General features: G+C 31.5%; 2 protein-coding genes across 2 annotated transcripts; both read right to left on the reverse strand.

The window, feature by feature from the left end:
• Positions 1-1249: 1249 nt before the first annotated feature.
• Positions 1250-12368, reverse strand: LOC134237829 (pancreatic triacylglycerol lipase-like). The gene is made up of 6 exons (XM_062719974.1): positions 11991-12368; positions 11362-11666; positions 10962-11184; positions 10150-10266; positions 9415-9537; positions 1250-2265 (listed from the first exon to the last, which is right to left on the reverse strand). Exons 1-6 carry the CDS (start codon positions 12028-12030, stop codon positions 1853-1855), a joined length of 1221 nt encoding a protein of 406 aa, XP_062575958.1. The 5' UTR covers positions 12031-12368; the 3' UTR covers positions 1250-1852.
• Positions 12369-16347: 3979 nt separating this feature from the next.
• On the reverse strand, positions 16348-17770 carry LOC134237830 (neuropeptide S receptor-like). Its single transcript, XM_062719975.1, has one exon. The coding sequence runs from the start codon at positions 17743-17745 to the stop codon at positions 16369-16371; it is 1377 nt and encodes a 458-aa protein (XP_062575959.1). The 5' UTR covers positions 17746-17770; the 3' UTR covers positions 16348-16368.
• Positions 17771-21339: the final 3569 nt, after the last annotated feature.

Consider the following 21339-nt stretch of genomic DNA (forward strand, 5'->3'; position numbering starts at 1 on the left):
GCGATCATTTTCTTTATTCAGTAAAACATATGAATACAAATGTTTGCATACCAAAAAAGCAAGATATGTCTGTGAAATATTAATTTTCCCAATGGCAGCCACGGTTAACAGTGATCAATTTCCAAAATTTAGATAAAAATTTCAAAAATATTGACTTGGTACTTAAAGGAAGGTTTGTCTCATGCAATGCATATTAAGTAAAATATAAATGCCCTAGTTCCTATCGTTCAAAAATGAGGGCAAGGTTAAAGATTTTAGACAAACAATCAGTTTGAAAGATTTTCAGACATAGAATTCTAGCCCATCTGTTAAGTTTGTAGATATTGCTAATTTTACGAAGGTGAAAGTGTTATTTGAAGAAATATTGCAAATTGTGACTAAGTAATACAGTCTTAACAATTAAAATTTAAAAATTCAGCAATCGGCTTCAAGATTGATTGTATTTGTTGTCTATAGATTACCTCATTTTGAAATTTGTACATAGAGCATTCCCAGCTGAGAGATAAACCCATATAAACCTTCTCTGCATGTGATAAGGGTACATAAGCAAGAGAAGTTCACGATTAAAGGCTTCACGTTAATTTATCATGATTCTTTACTGTTAGGTTACCATTAAGGTCAGACGACACGTTCCCCAAATATCTGTTTTGTATATCTTCATGATATATGAAAAATATACAAAATTTTCATTACTTTCTGATTTCTAAACCGGTTTTTAATTGATTTTAAAAATTTGAAACACTTAAAATTTGATTTTAACAAACTAAGTTTTTTCCCTAAAGGATTATATAAGAAATGCCACCCTGTGGTATCTCGCACAAATGCCTGGTAAGGTACCTCAATTTTTTGTGAGTAAACATGTTAAAGTATTAATTCTTCAATGACAAAATCTTGGAAAAAATTATATATTATTTAGGAACGTCTCGTCTTTCCTTAAAGTCTTTTTCAGTACAATGTCCAAATATGAAACCTGTGTCAGACTGTGGTGTAGCTTTTATTTCAAGTTCATTCGAGTCGATATATGAATGGAAATAACACTCATTAACTGATAATGGATATATCTAAATCAAAGAATTTATATGAATTCTGCTGGATCAAAAAAGTGAACTTGAAGAGTGATTCTTTTGGAAATGAATTTATTAAAAACAATTATATGTAGACAATTTGACAAAGAGAGCAGAATAAACAATAGATTAATAAAGAGTACAATAAGAAATAACCCCGAAAATATGGAAATTTTTTAATGAAAGTGCATAAATTTGGCATGTAATATCGGTAATACACGTATAAATTATATTATTTTGAGTTTTCAAAATCTAAACACTCAGTATATTTTGTTATATCAAATTTTTAATGACCTGCTGAGAAGTAAGAAATTTTGAGTTATTTAGAAATAGTAAAACGTTGGGACAAGAGCTCATTTTTTGGTACAGAAATTTCTGACTCAAAATTAAGTTTGAGACCTTTTTAATATTATTGCAAAAAATTATTGGCAAAGTCTGGTAAAGTATCTCTTTAGCATAATTTTATATTTAAATTTCGAGTTTATAACTGACGACTCCTTGCATAAGATAACAAGAAAATTTTAGACCAAAAGATTAAAAAAAATTAATTAACTAAAATATGTACCTTTTTAAGAATTCCGAAAAGTGAAATACCTTGATCAGAATCCTTATAACTTCAACAAAGAGGGAAGCGTATTTTTGATATATTGGTAAAGTTACAGATCATCTATCAGAGATGTAGTGGCGCATACAAAGAAAGACAACTTTTAAAAAGGCATTAATTAGATGCATCTTTTACGAATAACTTTAATGAATATGATTACAATGGTTTCAATAATTTTCCCAACTTAATCATCTACAATGGTCAGAGTACTTTGAATTGTTCCGCCGTGTTCAGGTTCAAAGTTTTCAGTCATATTGATATTTCCATTAAGGGACAGCGTCTTATTTACAGGTGCTTCTGGAGTTTTCACTTCATTTGGTGTTGCTGTTGCATTGAATCCCTGATCTTCTGTATTAGCTGGTACCGTCGTTGTTGTAATGCAGAAAGGAGCATGCGCCTGGGTGTATCCGTAGAACTCTCCTCGAGCCCTTTGGTCGACGTCATATCCCATGTGTGTACAATTTTCTTGGATACAAAGTTCATTTAAGAACGCTTCCTTTGTGCAGGAACAGAATAGAAATTTGCAATCGGATAAAATGGATTCTGTAAAGAGTTCGATGGAACGCTCATGACTGCAAGGGAAAAGTCGCTGTGCAGCTGAAAAATATAAAATGATTGGTTTTAGCTTTCCATGTTTGACTTTTAATGCTATGTATTTTAAGGGCTTGTTTGCCTAGAATCAGGATTATTTCAAATTGTCAATGAGTTGATAATTTTGTGAGAATTATAAACAGTAAAAAGTCTTCTTGGAAATACTGTCGAAATGACTTTCATATTTTCTATTGACTACTGTTTTAAAAAAATTTAGATAAGTTTTTAATAGCATCTATTAATTAAAGAATAGATGCAGTTATTTTATGAGGAAAACTTTGTTGTTACTATTTGAGTTGGGTTAGCTAGAATATAAATTAGATCGGGATCGGGATATCTCAAATTCCCCCTCTTTGCCCTGGATCCTAAAACGAAAGGTACACGAATTTTGTAGCAGACAGAATTTTTAAAAATGTGCTTTTAATCACAATTGTTTTTGAATAGTTTCATAAAATGTTATCGACAAATATCTGATTTCATGATTAGATGCATGGATGGATTGTTCTTTTTCGGAAAAAGACGAGATTGGCTTGGATTGAAATTTGACATGTCGGCATACATTGGCGTAATTTGTAATAAAACTTGTTTACGTTTTAGTATTACAAGCAAAAAACATATTAGATTGAGGAATACTTATGTAATTGTGTTTTTAAAATTGATAAATCTTGCATTAATTGAGAGATAAAGGGGGAGGGGCTTAATAGCAGTGAAACTAATCAAAACATTATAATTGTGTGTCTATCAATTTTCGCAGCATTTATTCCTTTGAACATTCTTAATTCATATAACAAGGACATTTTAAAAAATGCATTTTACAATAGACTATTAATTTTTATTCGTTTAAAAAAAAAAAGGGGGGGGGGGCTCGGAAGCAGAGTTATACCAGTTCCAGCTTTGATGATTTACATGTATCAATAACAGGGAAAATTCAAATATTGTAAGTTGTTTTCATGCAATAGGAGCTTTGTTCATATTTGGCTGAAATAATGCCCTCCATGTTAAACAACAGCTAGGACAAGCCAATGCTTTATTTCAAACTTCAAATGTACTCTTGAAATTAAATTCAGAGCTTCTCAAGTATGTCACCCCATGGTTCTTTTTGGCAATTGCAATTAGTCATACAATCAATTTGACAGTACAATCTGACTCAAGGGCATTCGCCTTAGCATTTTAGGGACATATATTTATCCCCTGTGATTGATTCACCTCATTTTGTTCTCGCTCATGCATTCTTCAATTCTAAGGCTATATACTGTTAGGAATTAAGGTATTGATAATTTTATTTATCTGGTGTTTGGGGAAATTAGGGAATTAAACTTGTACATTAAGGAAAATGACGACTCATTCCTCAATTCATGTCAAAGACCATAATCTTTCCTTATTCTGTAACCAGTTGCTTAAATTAGATATTCTCTTCTTTTAGCTATGGTAAGTATTCAAAGTTTGTAGGTTTTCTGTGTGACCCAGAAATAGTAACTGAATCATGTAATAACGATTATTCTAATTCTCAACTACTGAAAAGGTTAACTAAATAAGGCTTTAAATAAAAGGATTTAATGACAATGAACAAAGTATACTGATTAAAAATATTCTGACTTAATACTTGTGTTTACTCAAAATTTTGTGTGCCTTTTTACACATATGTGAATTTTAAGTTTATCAATGGATTACCTGTTCTCAGCTAAAACATTTCTTTACAATATTACTTAAAATAAATCATATTCTTATAAGCTATTCTTGACACTTTTATTTTATTGGTTCGAGCTTAAAGATAATGAAATATGTACATCAGATGGGAATACTATAATACCAGGATTGAAAATATTACTGAAATAACTTTGGACATACAAATTCATAACACATAAATAGGGGAGAAACATGCAATTCATTCATTTTGGGGGAATAAAAGGGAATTTTATTGTTAGACAATTAGTGTCTGACTCTTAAGGGGGAAATAGTAAATTCTTTGGGAAAAGTATAAATGGGATAGGGTTTTCAGTAGAAGAGTGTATTATGCACTGACTAGGGAGAGCTGCATACAAGGCCATCATGAAATAGGAATATTACATATCTGGGAGTATCTATTCAGTAAGATTTATTATTTACAAGATCCAGTGTATGAAGATTATCTAGTCAAGTACACATAAATATAAACTGATCTTACAAGTAGTATGGGTATTTTAATGACTAGAGGCATAATTTTTGTTTCAATATTTTTAGAAGTAGGCAATCATTGATAAACCAGAAGGCAATTAGTTAAAGGATTTTAATTTTGGAATTGATTTCATTAGCTCCACCTGTTTATATACAATGATCTGGAAAATTAAGGTGATGTATTTCACAAGGGCAATTTTCTTTGGTCTTAAGTTTGGTGACCATGCAGACATCTATAAACTTAATAAGCATGCATATAAGCAAATGGATTTCAATGAAGATACATAATTCATAGAGTAAATTTAATTTTGTTGCTTCTCCTATATTCAACAAAACAGTGGAAAACCCTAGCTCCACGATCCAGGGGTAGAAACATTTTTAAATCCAACCCATTGGAATTTCACCAACAGCCTCAGTCAGGGAATAATTGTAGGAAAATACAAAACTATTGTTATCAATGGATTAGAAATTAAAGCTTTTGTCAAATTTTTCCACTAATTATATCAGATTCATGCCATTTAAACATATCATTCATGCACAATCAAAAGCAAAATTCTATTTGTCAGTCAGAGGCTTTAATGTATGACAAAAGTTAAACTGATTCACATTAATCGAACAGTACTTTTAGGTGGTTATTGTTCAGTGTATGAATTAAACCTTTATTAAGAAGAAAATGCTTCCTTCTGATCACATTTTTAATTTTGGTTAATTAAGAAAATATTTGTTTTATTCTCCATACCTTTAGGAAAGTGGCGTACAATAATGTTTGTAATTAAGAAATAATACACTGTCAGGCAAGGTCAACACCATATTTCGTATTCTTTTTAATTATGGGGATAATTAAAATACACATGTAATCATGTATTCTAGCAAGCCAGTTTGATAGAGGAAAGGGGTTTTGCTCTGTTTATGAGCCATTTATTAGTAACATTTGTCCTGCTCCTATCATAGATTTAGGTAGTGAAGTTACACTATTATTTTAATAGGCATAGATCTGTAATTTTCATAAGAAGTCAACTGAAAGTAGTGCTATATTCCTGGTACATATAATTAATTAGCTGGAAAGATTCAGTTTATGGGAAATACATGTAGGCTGCTCAATTCTACAGATTAGTTTGGTTGAAAAAGCAATAGTTAGGATAGAGTTGAGAATTCATGAAAATAGAATTAAAATATGATGAAAAGGTTAGTTTTTTGTTTTTATTTTAACATTAAAAAGATGGCATATCAAGTACTATTATCATGTATAATTTCAAAGATAGCATTCGGAGTCATAGTTGGTAGGAAAACTTTGAATGCTGTAACACCTTGTGTTACATACATGTGAGCACTATAAGCCTGAAGAGTTAATTCTCTAAAAAGCTTACCTATTATTATGCAATTAACATGATTTATTCCCAAAGATAATTTTACATGGTAAGTAAAATAGGTTTTGTCTAGAACAGCGTTGCTCGAAACCAGAGAGAATAAATTAATACATGCTGCTGTTGAAATGAGAAGGGTACATCAGGATCAGCCATATTTATGGTGGGACAATATTTTGTCTCCATATAAATGCTTCTTACCATCTTGGTACATGGAATTCTTCAGGTTTAATAAATATCATTTTGCTAAAAAATAATCCTTTGTAAGCTAATATCAAAGCTTTTGCTGAATTTCTCATGACTTTACATATTTAAAACATCAACTGAAGCAAATTGCATATTTTCAGTCTACTTATTATAAGGAAGTATTCAATTCAGGAGGAGGGCGGTCTAGATTTATTTGCAGGGGGGTTATTTCAGTTTTCCCAGTAAATAGGGTAAATTTAGGGCGGTTGGTCGTGGGTCAGTTGATTGCGGCTTCCCCATTTTATGGAGTGACCGAAACCTGTGGATTCCAAAGGTTTCGGCCATGTGGCGTTTGCGCCGAGCCATTCAACTGATGCTATAATTCATTGTGCTGCTGCTGCTTAAAACTAACTCATTCACTGTGAAAATGTGTGCTGCTTTCAACAAATTCATGAATTGGTCTGGTTTGCTTGCTTGAAACAAACTCAGATGCTGTGCAAAATGTGAAATGCTTTCAACAAATTTCATGCACAGTGCTTTGCTTGCTAAAATATCTCGAGTAACGTTCGCGGTTTGAAAACCCGGAACGATAACTACATACATGTAAACTTGTAAAGTTTATTTAAAAAAAATACATGTACATAAAATTTAATTGTAAGGTTAATTACCGTTTGCGGTATATCCGGAACGGCCATTATTATGCTTATTATAAGTACATGTACATGTAATATTATCCTTTCATGTTGTTTGCTGCTGCTGCTGCTGCTACTGCTTGTTGTAATTTTGGGTCGCCCTGCTTGGCACCCCTTGCTGCTTTTAAATATACCACGACCAACAATCGCCAATATCAAAATAAACGTGTATAAAATCATGTTTGTTTTATTTTCCTCTATATAAATAACGTACCGTTATCAATTCGATAAATCATACAAATAATGTACAAATGACAACACACTGAAATACGGATACCATGAAAGAACAAAATTAAGAGTCAAGAAGAAATGAGCAGCCGCTGTTTATTACCAAGTAAATTTAGCTTGAAAAAAAAATAGCGTAATTGAATGATTCTCAGGAAATTTGTTAAGTCGAAATTTAAGCCAGAAACATTTATTTGAAAAAAGTAAACATATTTGTAACGAACATTTTAAAAAGTCAGAGATTTGATCAGGTTCCATGAAGGAGTATATATCTCCTGTCGATTGGACACACACGTTATGTACTCCTTGCCATGATTGGGTAAACAAAAAAATATCTATATACAACTCCGTGTGTAAATAATGGCCTAACAATTAGTACGGAAAGAGTCCATCAGTATCTGATTCAATGGTACATGTGGATATATTTGCTGACGAAGGTCTTACAAATTGAAAGAATTAAAGAGGTTTTTGGTATGCTTGTTCCATCAATTAATATATTACTGTAAAATTTCATTAATATAAGAGAAAGATAACGATTTACAGTAATCAATCTAATAAATATATCAAGTAATTTAGATGCCTTGAAGGAGAAACCATCCTACACACGTGCGTGAATCACTCAGAGTAAAAATTTGTTGACAGACATATGTCTGGTTTCCAACAGTTACAAATTGTCAGTAAGGAACTCTAGAATATTTGTTAAGTAATTCAATTTAAAGTACGTATAAAAAGTCAATAATCACAGCAATGAAGGGAAAATTTTCAGGAATAATATACAGGAATGCATTTGACAAATTGTGGTGATCAAATATAAATTTATAACTTAATATACCAAAATCAATAGCATCGAAACTATAAACTGTTTCGTAAATAACATTTTTGATTGCTCATCATAACTATGTACTTAGTTAGTTTATTTAATACCCAGGAGCAAGAAGAATTTTAAAAAATAAATTGATGCTTTCTGAAAAACGATATCCATATAGTTTTGGAGTTCACCAGGTCTTCCAACAATTTGTTAGAATTCCCATGAGAATTAACTGCGCCCTATTAAAAGCAGATCTATTTTTGTATTTGAGAAAGATTTTATACAAAAAATTGTACATGAAAGAAAATCTCTTGTTATGGCTTTCAATTCAAAATTCAATATGTAGCGGTAGGTATACAGTCAATTCTCGAATTATCGCCATTCGATTCATCGCCATTTTGACAACACACGAAATACCGATACCATGAACAAAATTTCCCAAGAACGTTTTTCCAAGTAAATTTGCTAAATAAAATTCTAATTTATAACGCCAAATTTGCATACCGAAATTTCCGCCAGAAACATTTTTTGAAAAAACAAACGTCGAACATTTTTAAGTGTCAGATTATCAGGGTCGATAATACCGCCACAGGACACACAGTGAAGCGCTTGCCATGATTGGGTAAACAAAAAAATATCTATATACAACTCCGTGTGTAAATAATGGCATAACAAAGGCAGGCAAGGTATCTGATGCAATGGTAAGAATATTAAACAAGAACTTACAAATAAAGAATAAGGTTTTTGGACATGGCTTGTTATCAATATATATTTGTAAAATTTCATTAATATAAATAAAGATTCATTTACAGTAATCAATCGGCTAAATTATCAAGTAAAGATGCCTTGAAGGAGAAAAGTACACACGATAACTATATTATTTAGATGTTTTGCTTTAAACAATGCAAGGTTTGCTGAAAAAATAATTATAAGGTATAAATTGTGATTATTTAATTACAATGTTGCCATAAAAATACATTTAATCAAGAATGAAGGGAAAATTTTAGGAATAATATACGGAATATATGACAAATTGTGGTGATCAGCATATTTTTTTTTCAAAATCAATAGCAGAACTGTAGATTTAAATGCACACCCATAATACTTGTCTATTTCATAAAAACAGATTGCTTTTTAGCGAATTTGTACATTAAAAAGATTACTTGAAGTATATTCAATCAGAAATATGTTTTTATATACATGTAATAAAAGAATAAAACGCTAAATGGTATTTCTGAAAAACGATATCCATATAGTTTTGTTTTCCAGAAGTTCGGAAATTCAATTCATCGCCAAATTCGTTATACCGCCATGATTTCTAAATTACAAAAGGTGGCGGTTTATCGAGAATTAACTGTGTACGACTTTTGGACAATTAACGATATTAATTAGGACGCTGTTTCGATAGATCCTAGGCCTATTTGTCTCGAAATAGAAAACAAAAAATGTTAGGTTCTACTTAATATTAACGTAATTAAAGTTTTGTATTTTTTAAAATACCAACAAACCTTCTGTTTGCCTGCATATGACAAAGAGCACACGTCCAGTGTGACTGGTCGACAGGATATATGCTTTCTCCCTTGATTTCATGTCTGATATTTAAGAGGCTTGTGTTTGCTCTGCTTCAAGTTTTTATTGTCCAATATGAGCTTGAATAATAGTTCGAATTCTTCTTATTTCATAATTATGTAAATCTAAGATTGCTCCCTTGGTAGTTACTACATACCTTCGACTTTAAACCTGACCAAAGTGTCGGCGATTCTCAAGGCAGACTTGTTACATCCGGGTTGCATCTCTCCTCCATTTGGGAAAAAATCAATATCCCCACAGATGTTATTCATTCCAAGACCTATGTGTTTAATAGTGAGAAATTGTAATTTAAAAATACAAGCTTTTAATCTGGAAAATAGTTTGAAAATGCTTTGTAAAACTCTTCAAACTTAGAAATTCCGCAAAATGACTGGAATTTTATGTAGATCTTCAGCTGACAAAAGCTAAATAACTAAAATTTTAGCTATTTGTTAAATAATTATATCACTTCATTCTGTGTTCTTTGAAATATATTTCTAAAGAAGTGGATTTACGGATATAGGCCTATTTTTTAAAGTTTTTGTGGACTACATTAAAGATCATTCCTCTAGGGCAATGTCTGACTTTTCCAAAGGAGCAAACAAATATTAATAAAAGTAACCCATAAAACTGACAGTTGCCTGATTGGAAAAACCAAACGATAAACTATATTCTCCATACCTCGATAACACGCAATCTCAGTAATTTGTATTGGAAAAGTAAATCAAAGTATATGTCTATCTATAATCATGACCGGTTGTGACTCTCATTTTACGAACACTATTGATCCCAAGTCTGAATTAAAAAAAAAATGATTGCCAACCTCAAAGACCGTTAGACTACAACAAAAAATCATATGGCGAAATGGCTGAGCTTTCCTTTCAATACTTGCCGAAATTAAACGTTCCCTCCGTATCGGTATGAATGACGTCCACAAAACTAGCATCAGAGGCGTCAAGACGAGCCATAGGGTGGTACTTATTAAACAGAGGTCCTGCTGGGTCAAGTCCTGTAGAAAACATATACCAATGAAAAGAAAAAAATATGCTCTATTAAACTTGATTGATAATTCTATTTGAAATAGAGTTTGAAAATTTAATACAATTTTCTTTCAATGTTTTTTATGAGCGTAAATGGGGGACTTGGTAGTTTAATGAAAAAGAAATGGAGAATGTAATAGAAGTTTTCCTGCACCTAAAAAAATAGCTACATTTTTTAAATCTATATCTTATCAAGTTTTATTATTCAATAATCTATTACTTTTTTTGCACAAACCCACCCATATTAGATAAATTATGTGGAAAGTGTTTAAATTTATCTTTGAGCATTAAGATACTCGGATGATACACAATCTTCAATAAAAAAATTATTCCATAGAATTACTAAAGTGATACTTCTAGTATACATCACTGAAAATTGCCATATTGCCATAACAGATTCCAGTTATTGGAATTATTTTGTTATATGCAGGAAAACCATTTTACGTGTCCCCAATGAAGCTATTAAGGCACTAGAAAAAACCATAGAGAAATCGGGACAAGAGGTGAAAAAAGTGTCCAATTATAAGTCCGTTAAATTGAAAGAGCGCACAAATTTACAAATATTAATTATTGAGGGAAAATGCAGTTTCATATTCTTACCAAACATATACGCTTTTAGTAAGAAAATACAATTGCTAACATGGGCAGTGAAAAATTACGTAACCTGTTATGCGTCCTATCTTTCCTTCTGTCCAAGCTCCAGCAAATCCTGCTATCTGTGCACCCAGACTGTGTCCTATGATGTGTACCAGTGATAGATCAGGCACCATTGTGGATATCAGGCGACCTAAGTAGGCCCCTACGGTTCTTGTGTTGGAGGCAGCTATCATGTAGTTCATATGTTTGGCTCCTTTACCCCAATCCACGATCACTACATTTATGTCATCCTGTGTGAAAAGAAAAATAGATTTGAAGAAATCATAAACTGCATGGAGCGTGATAATTTTCTAACAAATGTTCTAAAAAGAGTCTTCGCACAGCATGTTTTTCATTAATAGAAGTTAGAATGCTTTCGATGTTTAAGTCTGCAGATGTGTAAGCCATTGCATAGTGTTAAAACTGACCTTTCTCAAGATGCTTTCCTTCATCTTTAAAATCCATGGGTTTTCTCCATTGTCATTAAACCCATGGATGAGGAAAACAACTTTCTTTCCAGGATCATAACGAATGGAAGTCTTTTCCTTATTCAAAAGAATGTCGTTCAACAGTTCCGGCATTTTGTCATTGAATCGCGAGTACAATTTGAATTTGACATCCATTCCATGTGGTCCAGGGGAATTCGGCAGGATATCAAAGTGTTCAAACGGTTCTTCTTTATCGTAACATCCTATTTTGTCGTTTTTATAACACACATCTGGGAAAATAAGACCTGTTTCAAAAGATGAATTTTAAATTATTCTTGAATATAATTTAACACCCCCATCCCCCACCCCCCAACGCACAAATCAAAATTTTGACACATATCTAATATCTATGCTTGTATTTAAGTTAAAAATTTCGTTCACTGACGCTGATAAAATTTGAATATTACTACACGTATGTTGTTAGAATGTGAGCTTATCCAGTTGAAAATGAAATAAGAAATGAATAATTCGTTTTAATACATTATGAAATAGATTTTCCATCTAAAAATACAATATTTCTTGGTTTGTAAAAGTATACCGCGTTAATTACATGGAATAATTATACTTACGTAAACCACTGAGGGTCCACCAAAATTTACCGTACCACATTTTGACGAAGTGTTTGTTTCTTACAATAAATTTTAATCCTGATGTTATATCTAAGAATAGGTTTTGTGAAATTTTATGGACAAAACACAGACAATCCTATTTACTTGAAAATATGTTTTCTTTTCTGTAGTGTTTAATCACAAATTTATACATTTTTTAAGAAATCTTATTTAAATCTTGGCCGTTTTAAAAACTGTAACTGATATTATCTAACAAACGATTGAAGAAGAAAACACATGCTCTCATTTTAAACTTCGGGCAATACAAATGGCTCCTTTAATTCAAAATATGCAAATCATCAACTTAACATGTGTTATGTTTTTCCCTCTAGAAATGCACCATAAAGGTCAGTTTCCCAAACATTTTCACATTAGAATCTCTACAAGTAAGAAAACAATTCATTTTGTAATTATCTAGCTGGGATGGGCATAAATAATTTTACGTAAAAATAATAGATACTTTAATTTTTTAAATTCAAGAGACACAAAAAGTTACGACTGATTGATTAAATATTACTTTACTTTCCATTGGAGAATTTTTCAATCAAATTGAATCGTCATTATATACAAGTGAAGGGATGGGAATATGCTCATGGAACAAGTGAAAGCAAGCAAATTATAGGTTTTGCCCTTAATGATCAATTTTTTTGTATCAGGACTGATTAACGTAAGAAGAAAAGTTTCACTAAATTAGTGACATATATTGCATGATATTGTAATTTTCTTAAATCATCGATTTCTTTTTAATTTTGTGATGTTTCATTTTTCACTTAATTATACCGAAAGCATTTAAATTATTTCCTTAAATTTTTTTACTAGATGATTAACAGTGTGTTACTCTATTACTACATCTGAAGAATAAATTTTTTTGCCTTGACAGAGCAACTTTGCTTAATTAAACGATAAATCAAATATTCAAGTACTTTAAAATCACATATTTTCGAGGGGTCAAATTTTCGTGGTTTGAGGAAAATATGTTGGTTCATGGGGATTTGATTTCGTGGTTGAAGAATTGTTCAGTAGAAATATATGTGAAAAATTGCATAACGTGGTGGACATAAATTCATGGGTCTTTTCATACCTTGAAAATCACCCCCATGAAAATTAGTGATTTCATAGTAGTTGTAACATATCATATAAGAAACATCAACGGCGTAAATTGAAAATTTGTGATTTCACAGCTCAAAATTTTCAAATTTAGTTTTTACAAATATTTATAACATATCAAAAACATAAGAAACCAACAGCGGCGCTTAAATTGAATGTTTTTGTTTACATAGGTTAATATATTAATATATGTTCGTTCAGATAATTTTGAAGAATTAAAGATTAAAATGTGATTTACTGAATTAATTGTGTGTTAAACAAGGCACGGGCCTTGCAGAACATTACAATTTGTATTAAACAAATGACCATTAGAAATTATTATTTTCATTATAATTGGTTTTAAAAAAACAGTTGAAACTGTGTCCATTCCCCTTTAAAGCAATGTGCAAGTGTTAAACGCGGCAGTTACAATTTTTTATGACTGAAATTATTATTATTTTCTAAATTAGATAAAGTGTACTATTTCTATGCATTCCTCAATGAAGGTCTTCCTTTTTGTATCTCTCACTCTCCTTTTTCAGAAATTTTGATTTTGTCAGAAGAAAGAAATCAAAGCAATGTACTTGAATTTTAAAAAGACATTCCTTAACAGAGAACAGTACTAGTTTTTTAAGAACGTCTTAAAAGAATAATTGGCATGCTATACTCTTTTGTGAATTCGTATCAATTGAAAACCAAATGATCAAAGAAATAACCCTTATTAAAGGGAACAATCTCCTTTTAATTAGAAAATCACCGATGATTTTTTTTTTATTAATACGCTGTTGCAGAAGGATTTCTAGGAATTGGTCGAAACAATGATGAAGTCCTTTGGCAGGTTATCAAATAATTCTTCATTAAAGAAGCTAGACTTTGGGCAATTGTCACTAGATAATATCTCTGCTTTTTTGAATAATCAAGTTATTAGAAGAGATGGCAAAATGCAATTTAAAATCCTGAATTTGAATTGATAATGAATCATAATGACAAATTCAATTTTTAAAATCTCTTACTCCAAGAGTAAATCATAAGAAAAATGTATTAGAAGTAAAAATGATTTTAAAAACTTTTAAAAACATTATTCTTGAAGAAGAATTGGAACTTTGAATGAGCGACAGAATAGTTATTGCTCATAAAGTACATTTTTAGGATTCAAATTGAATCCTAAAGGTTGCGTGATGCATCAAATTGAATGTTGCAATGAGTTGCATGCACCATAACCATCTATCAACATTCATCTTTCAGTGCAAAATTTATATTCATTTTCATAAAACACGTATAATATTGATGGTCCTTACTTTTTTTTCATTTGTATTCCGGATATAGGAAATTGCCTCGAAAAGTGATTTATCAACTAAAAGTTCCTTGGTTTGAACATATTTTATTGTAATATAATTACAAAGGGACGTGTGTGCCAGTTTCAATCTTGAATGAAAAGAGGGAACAAGTTCTGTCTTCATAAAACCAAACTTATCGTTTAACAAAAAGCCAAGACTTTAAACATTTGAATTCTGATGTTCAATGCGAATATTTAGCGATAATTTTGGCATTATTAGCAATGGTCTTGCTAACGTAAAGTTTAAATGTCACCAATAATTCAATTATTGAATCACCAAATATTGCCAAAGTAAATTATTTCAATTATTCCTAAAAAGTAAGCAATAAAAGCATTTTTGAAAGTAAAATAGTCCAAAAAAAATTAAATTATTACAAGAAATATTATATGATGCAATGGAGGTTTTTTTTGTAGGTAGAATAAGTACAAATAACTTACCTAGAACAGAGCTTCGTTTTTCATACTAATTGTACTGTTAGTCCATTATTGCTAGATTTTTCCGTTATTTTTCTATGCTCACTCTTCCATTGCACCAGATCCCACCTCTGATGTTTCGGAGGTCCGTATTTGCTCTGCTCCTATTTTGTAATTGTATTATTGACTTTGAAATTGAATACTGTTCGTTATCTCCATATCCTTCTTTGTAGATTTGAAAGTTTAAATTATCAATAGACAGCATTTTTCCTGCATTATTTCCGAAAAGAGAGAGCTTTGATACTCTTAGAGAATTTGTTATAGTTATGCAAAGATTCTTTTATGTGTATAGCCAAGAAATTCTTCACAGATTAAGATGTCTACTAAGGGAAATTGCATCAATATATTATAGACCATTTTTGTTTACAAAATTATTTACCTCTTAAACATGCATACTTAAAACGTATCACAAGCTTTAGACTGTCTAAATATATATATATTCAGTGTATATTATAGTCACATTATTTTATATTTAAATGTCCTGTGTATCAAAAAGTGTTCAAAATGTCAAAGAAAAGTCTAAATTGGGTAGATATTTGTTCAGTGCTTCACAACGAATAATAGAACTACTAAATTGTTTGTAGCATATAAATGTATGTAAAATTTTATTCTTATTCAAACAAAACATGATTTTTCCGTTACTTCTCGATCACGAGAAGATGCAAAAGGCGCCCGATCCCACCTCTGATGTTTTGGAGGTCCATGTAGCTCCAAATCTATATTGTGTTAGGAAATTTGAGCTTGATTACTGTGCATTATCTCCATATATTTCCCTAATCAGGAGCAGAGCAAACATGGACCACTAAAATTTAGAAATGAGATCAGTTGCCATGGAGGAGTGAGCATCCCCTGTAGACCGTTCACACCCGCCTTGAGTTCCTTATCATGTTCGGGATCATCGGAAAAATGAAGACAAAACAATGTGTAATTAAAGGTTTTTTAATCAACATGAAAACCTCAGTCAGCATTTGACTTAATGATAGGTTGTTTGAATAAATTAACGTTCACATAATTATTTGAATATTCGCCAATGACGTTATTAAGCTGAGGCGACTACCATAATTGTACGTTATATATTCATGTAATCAGATATTTGAGGCCAATTATCGGTTTTATCGCAGTTGTGACATTAATTTTGGATGAACCCGCGTATATTGCCCTCATAAGTCATAATTTAGGATATAGTTTTTTGCAAGTTCTAATTATAGTTATAAATATAGTACTGGGATATCAAGTATAATTAATCACGGGTTTAAATAAAATAACCTTCATGTTACAAGCACTAATCCACATGATAACGTCATGCATTTAATCATGTCTATTTTGCCTGAAAAAAATATTTGACCATATAGTTATTGAGCATTTTTTTTCACAAAAGCATTCGATCATTTTTTATTCATCAATTTAAATGTCAAGGATATATATAATGACGAAATAATGGTATCATAAAGGACTTTCATCGTCCAATTTGAATCCTCTGTTTCTAGAAGTTTTTATAGAAAGCATTGTAAAATCAATGGAATCATCTTGTTCGATTAGATTTCCTGCATCTTCATGATTTACCGTTCGATGGTCAGATGTCGTGAAGTTATTTTTAATAGTAAGGCTTTCTGTCTTGGTCTGTAATTTATTATCGTTTGTGGCAGGATGATTAGTGATAATAAAACTGGTATCATGATAAAGCTCTCGCCTTTTAAAAATGGTCAGTCCAAATTGTAGCTTATAGAATCTCCTTCTGTCGGTGGCTCGTTGTTTTGCAATTTCATCTCGGATTGATTTGCGGTACTTAAATCTAGAATGAAAGCTTTTAATGTGTTCCCAACGTAATGCAAAGATTCCGTATAAAACAGGATTAAGAGCACTATGAACCATAAAAATTATTTCCGATACTGACAATGCATACTCCAGTTTCAATTTATAATCACTGTAAATCCTTAGGAACGATATGATGAAGTAAGGAGTTAGACACACTAGAAATCCCACGATCACAGTAAGCGTCATCTTGATGACTTTCTGTTTGGAAGCAGACACAAGGTTTGTTCGCACTGATACTCTCGGAGAAGCCTTTAACTCCTCATAAGGACCCTCAATGGAGTGCTGATGAGAACTCGCTCGTGCCCATACGACTTTTGCGATTTTGTAGTAGCAGTATAGCATGACCATCGAGGGAACAATTAAAACATAAGTCATGAGAAAAGAAAAGTACACTTTACGCTGCCATTGTGCAGTGTAGCCATGACTCAAGCACATTTTCACTGATTTTCCATTTTTTATTAGTTTCTCTTCGACAAAAATGGCCAATTGTGGTAGAGCAAATAGAAAAGCAAAAACCCAAGCACTGACGACTTTTGTCCATATTTTCGGTCTTTTGGCAAGGGACTGCATTGGTCTGACTATAACCTGATATCGATCAACACTCATCCCTGTCAATAAAAAAGTGGCACTGGACAGGGTAACACACTGCAAATACACAGCAAATTTACACAAAAAAGGTCCAAGAACCCATTCATTGAAGGCTAGGAATATAATCTCGGTAGACATAGTTAAAAAAGCAACGGCTAAATCTCCAATGGCCAAATTGATGATAAAAATATTGACTCGTTTTCTTCGACGAGATTTTTTATATGTAAGCAAAGCAATCAAAAGAAAGTTTCCAATGAGGGTAAATATCATCACCGCCATTACTGAGGCTACACGAATGATCAACTCCGGCGTCCATCTTTTAGCAGTTTCGGTACTTTCTTCGTCGCAGTGGTAGGTTTGGCTTGCATTAACAACTAGAGTGGAAAAAGAATCATTCCAATATTTGGTGCACTTCATATTCTTAGTCCTAACACAGCCTCATGTTCCTGTCTGAAAGAAAATAGATAAGTAAATAAATCACAGAAATATTGTCACATATTCTAGAAGTGATAAGTTTAAGATAATATGAAGTCAACGTTTTAAAATTAAATTGGATTTACACAAGTTTCGTATCGAGTATCGTTCAAAAAATAACGTTGTTTAAAATCATTGATTCTTTACACAAGTACTCTGAAATTGCTTTTAAAAAATGCTGTTCTTCATCAACATTTTACACCAATCTCTCGGAATTCCAATGGACCCTATTTCCGCGTCGTTGTTATTCCAACTGTTTTATAATTTTATGAAGCAGAATGAAAATTAAACATATCAATTGGAAGAAAACTTTTTCTTTTAACGTAAAATATAAATGTATATGTTTATTCAGTTACTAATACATATTCTATTCACATCTCGAGTCAGTATAAACACATGAACTCAAAATAAGAGACAAAGTTTCTTTTATGACTGTTTCATTCTCTGTAGACGTCTATGGGCAACAAGCAAAAAGGCGGATGTTTCAAATTAACAGTCATAAACTTCACTTATTCATGCAGTAATGTTCAATTTCTACATGAAATGATGTTTCTAACATTTTGAAAACGACCTTTTTTGTTAAAAAGAAAGTATATAAAAGACATTCTGACCACTTTCTGACGAAGGCAAGCTACTGATGCAACAATAATTATTACAAGGCTTTCAAAAAAAAAAAAAAAAAAAAAACAGTTCCAAGTCAAATTTCTTAAATTCTATGGTCGTTATAATGATCTTTGATGTGAAAACCTTTACAACCTATCTTTTTTTTTTTTTTAATACACATTTTGATTCCATTTTGTAAGCAGTCACTAGTAAACTTTTTGATTTTTCCGTTTCCTTGACAAAAGAGGGCTCACTATAGTCATGTCCGGTTGAGTGCTTATTTCTAATTTCTTGATTTCATCTCTGGTAATTCTAGGTGCATGGGATTTGCTGTACGCATGAGTTGCATTTTTTAAATCAATTTTTATTATATCGTTCATTGTTCATCATCATCATCATCATTATCTTTTATATTATTAACCCAAGTGGTCATTTTATGTTACATAGTGATATCATGAAGGTACACTGTAACGATTTCCATACCCTACCATTATTTACATTTTTCTGGCTCATGTCATCAAACATTACCAGTGAAATACGATCTTTTATCATTTTTGCTGTAAATACCGTCAGTGTAATTGATATAGCCGGATGGCATATCTGCAAACTGAGGAAACAAGAAAGACGAAAAAGGGAAGCATTTTCTCTGAAGCTGTCATTTTTCGTTAGAGACTTTTTTTTTAGAAGAGAGGCACATTCTGATAAATTCTTTGACGTTAAAGACGTGAGAGTTTGCAAATGAACTTAATTAGAGAAAGATCGAGAAGATCTGAAAAGACATGCTTAATATTGATTTAAACCTTTACTGATGTTTCAGCTCTATAGAAGAAACTACTTTTGAAGATTTTTATCATGTTATTTGATTTGCCAGATAGGATCGGATTGATAAAAATTCTGTCCTTTATATCTTAATAATGTCAGATACATGTGTGAGAACAATTTTACTGATGAAATCTATACATGCTTAAATCTTTGATACAGTAATACCAATAAAGATCCTATAATTTTTTTTATATTACAAATGCTTGTGTGAGAAATGGTCGATGCTGTATTTACAAGATATATGGAAATTAATTTTACTGAAACTGCTTGTCAAATTTTACCTAGAGTACCTTGTATTCACTAAAAATACCCGGAAAATAAAAAAAAAGTTTCCCAATGTTTAATATTTTTTTTAATTTACATTTAGTGTTTAAAAAAAAAAAATCATGTACAAACAATAAACAGTTTTTAAAAAAAATTCACTTTTTAATGAATACCGTATAGATGTTCTTGTATGATCAAGATGTATTTTAGTTCGGCACAGCATACATAGGATAATTATAATTAAGAAAATAAGGGATGACTGTATTGATCCATTATCAAAAAAATTGTGAACAAATGATATTTTAAAAAATGATATTTAACTATCGTTTACATTCCATTGATAGAGTATATTAAAAACAAGGTCATTATTCTTACCAAAGAATCAAGGGTATGCTGATTTTAAATGCGGTTGTTGAAAGCAATGCGATAAGAACTAATCTTTGATTTATCTACTTTGATTTCAAAATTGAGTATTCTCTCAAATACAGAATAAGTTGAGAAAAATTAACACTAAAACAAGTGATAGCGGAATAATTCTATTAATCTGGGAGTCAAATAAAAGGAAAAACCTGAGATCATCTCGTTTGTAACACAATTTATTTGTTAGCTGTCCCTCACTGTCTTTAGTATGTAAAGCATCCAAATATGAACCAGATGTGGTAAAACGAGTAGATATATAATGGAAATGACAAATATGATAAAATCAGATGTGGCAACTATGTAGAAGGTTTTGAAGAGTGTCTTAGAAATGTAAAATCGTGTTAGCACACACGATGGAATACACAAATTTTGTATACCGTTATGATCAACATTAGAGTACTTGTGTAAAGAATCAGAATGATTTTAAGCATAATTGATTTTTATGATTGTATTGTTGATGGAAGGATATGGAGATAACGAACAGTATCTCGAAGTCAATAAAACAATACAAAATAGGAGCAGAGCAAACACGGACCTTCGAAACATCAGAGGTGGGATCAGGTGCCATGGAGGAGTGAGCATCCCCTGCTGACTTGTCACACCCGCCGTGTGCTCCTTGTCTGGTCAGGTAATAACGGAAAAATCCGTCGTCAATTCAGTGTGTAAATGATGGACTAACAATTAGTATGAAAATTGTCAGTCAGCATTTGACTCAATGATAAATTGTATTTGCTGACAAGGTCATTGTATCGACCAAAGAACTTACAAAATGATGACTTTAAACGAGTCTGCTGATATTCTTGTTTCCTCAATTTATTGTCAAAAATTTACATCGTTTTAGAAATTGTCCACGTAGATCATGCTCTTGCGAATCGAATCAACTGAGATATATATATACTCCGTATGCAGGTGATGAAGGTATATTGCTGCATAAGTAAGGGAAGTTGACGATAGAAAAGTTAAAGACATCACGTTTATCATATAGCTTGGTTGTTTGATTACCATTAACGTCTTTTTCAAGTAAAATATCCAAGTATGAAACAGATGTTTCAGACTCTGTGGTATCTTTAATCTCAAGCTCATTAGGATATATCGTATCGACGTGGGAATAGAAATAACAATGATTGTTAACTGACAATACGTTCGTCGATATATCTAAAAGTCGAGTTGAAGGCCACAGCAAATGTTTTCTTCTTTTCACGCATAAGATTTTGCACAAATTCTGCTTCATATGAATATAAAAATAGGTCTGCTAATAACGGAGCGCAATTGGTACCCAAGGGGATTCCACTATATTGTGTTTTGTTTGTTTTGAACATATTTTATAGACAAAGTATCAAAGGGATTGGACACAAGTTCCAAAAAGTTAGATAGTCCTCTCCCATTGTTGGAATACCTGGTTTCCAAAAACCACATAGATATTGTCAA

This window comes from Saccostrea cucullata, unplaced genomic scaffold (genome assembly GCF_032062105.1).
Source record: "Saccostrea cucullata isolate Sc308-1 unplaced genomic scaffold, CSIRO_AGI_Scuc_v1 ctg454, whole genome shotgun sequence".
Lineage (NCBI taxonomy): Eukaryota > Metazoa > Mollusca > Bivalvia > Ostreida > Ostreidae > Saccostrea > Saccostrea cuccullata.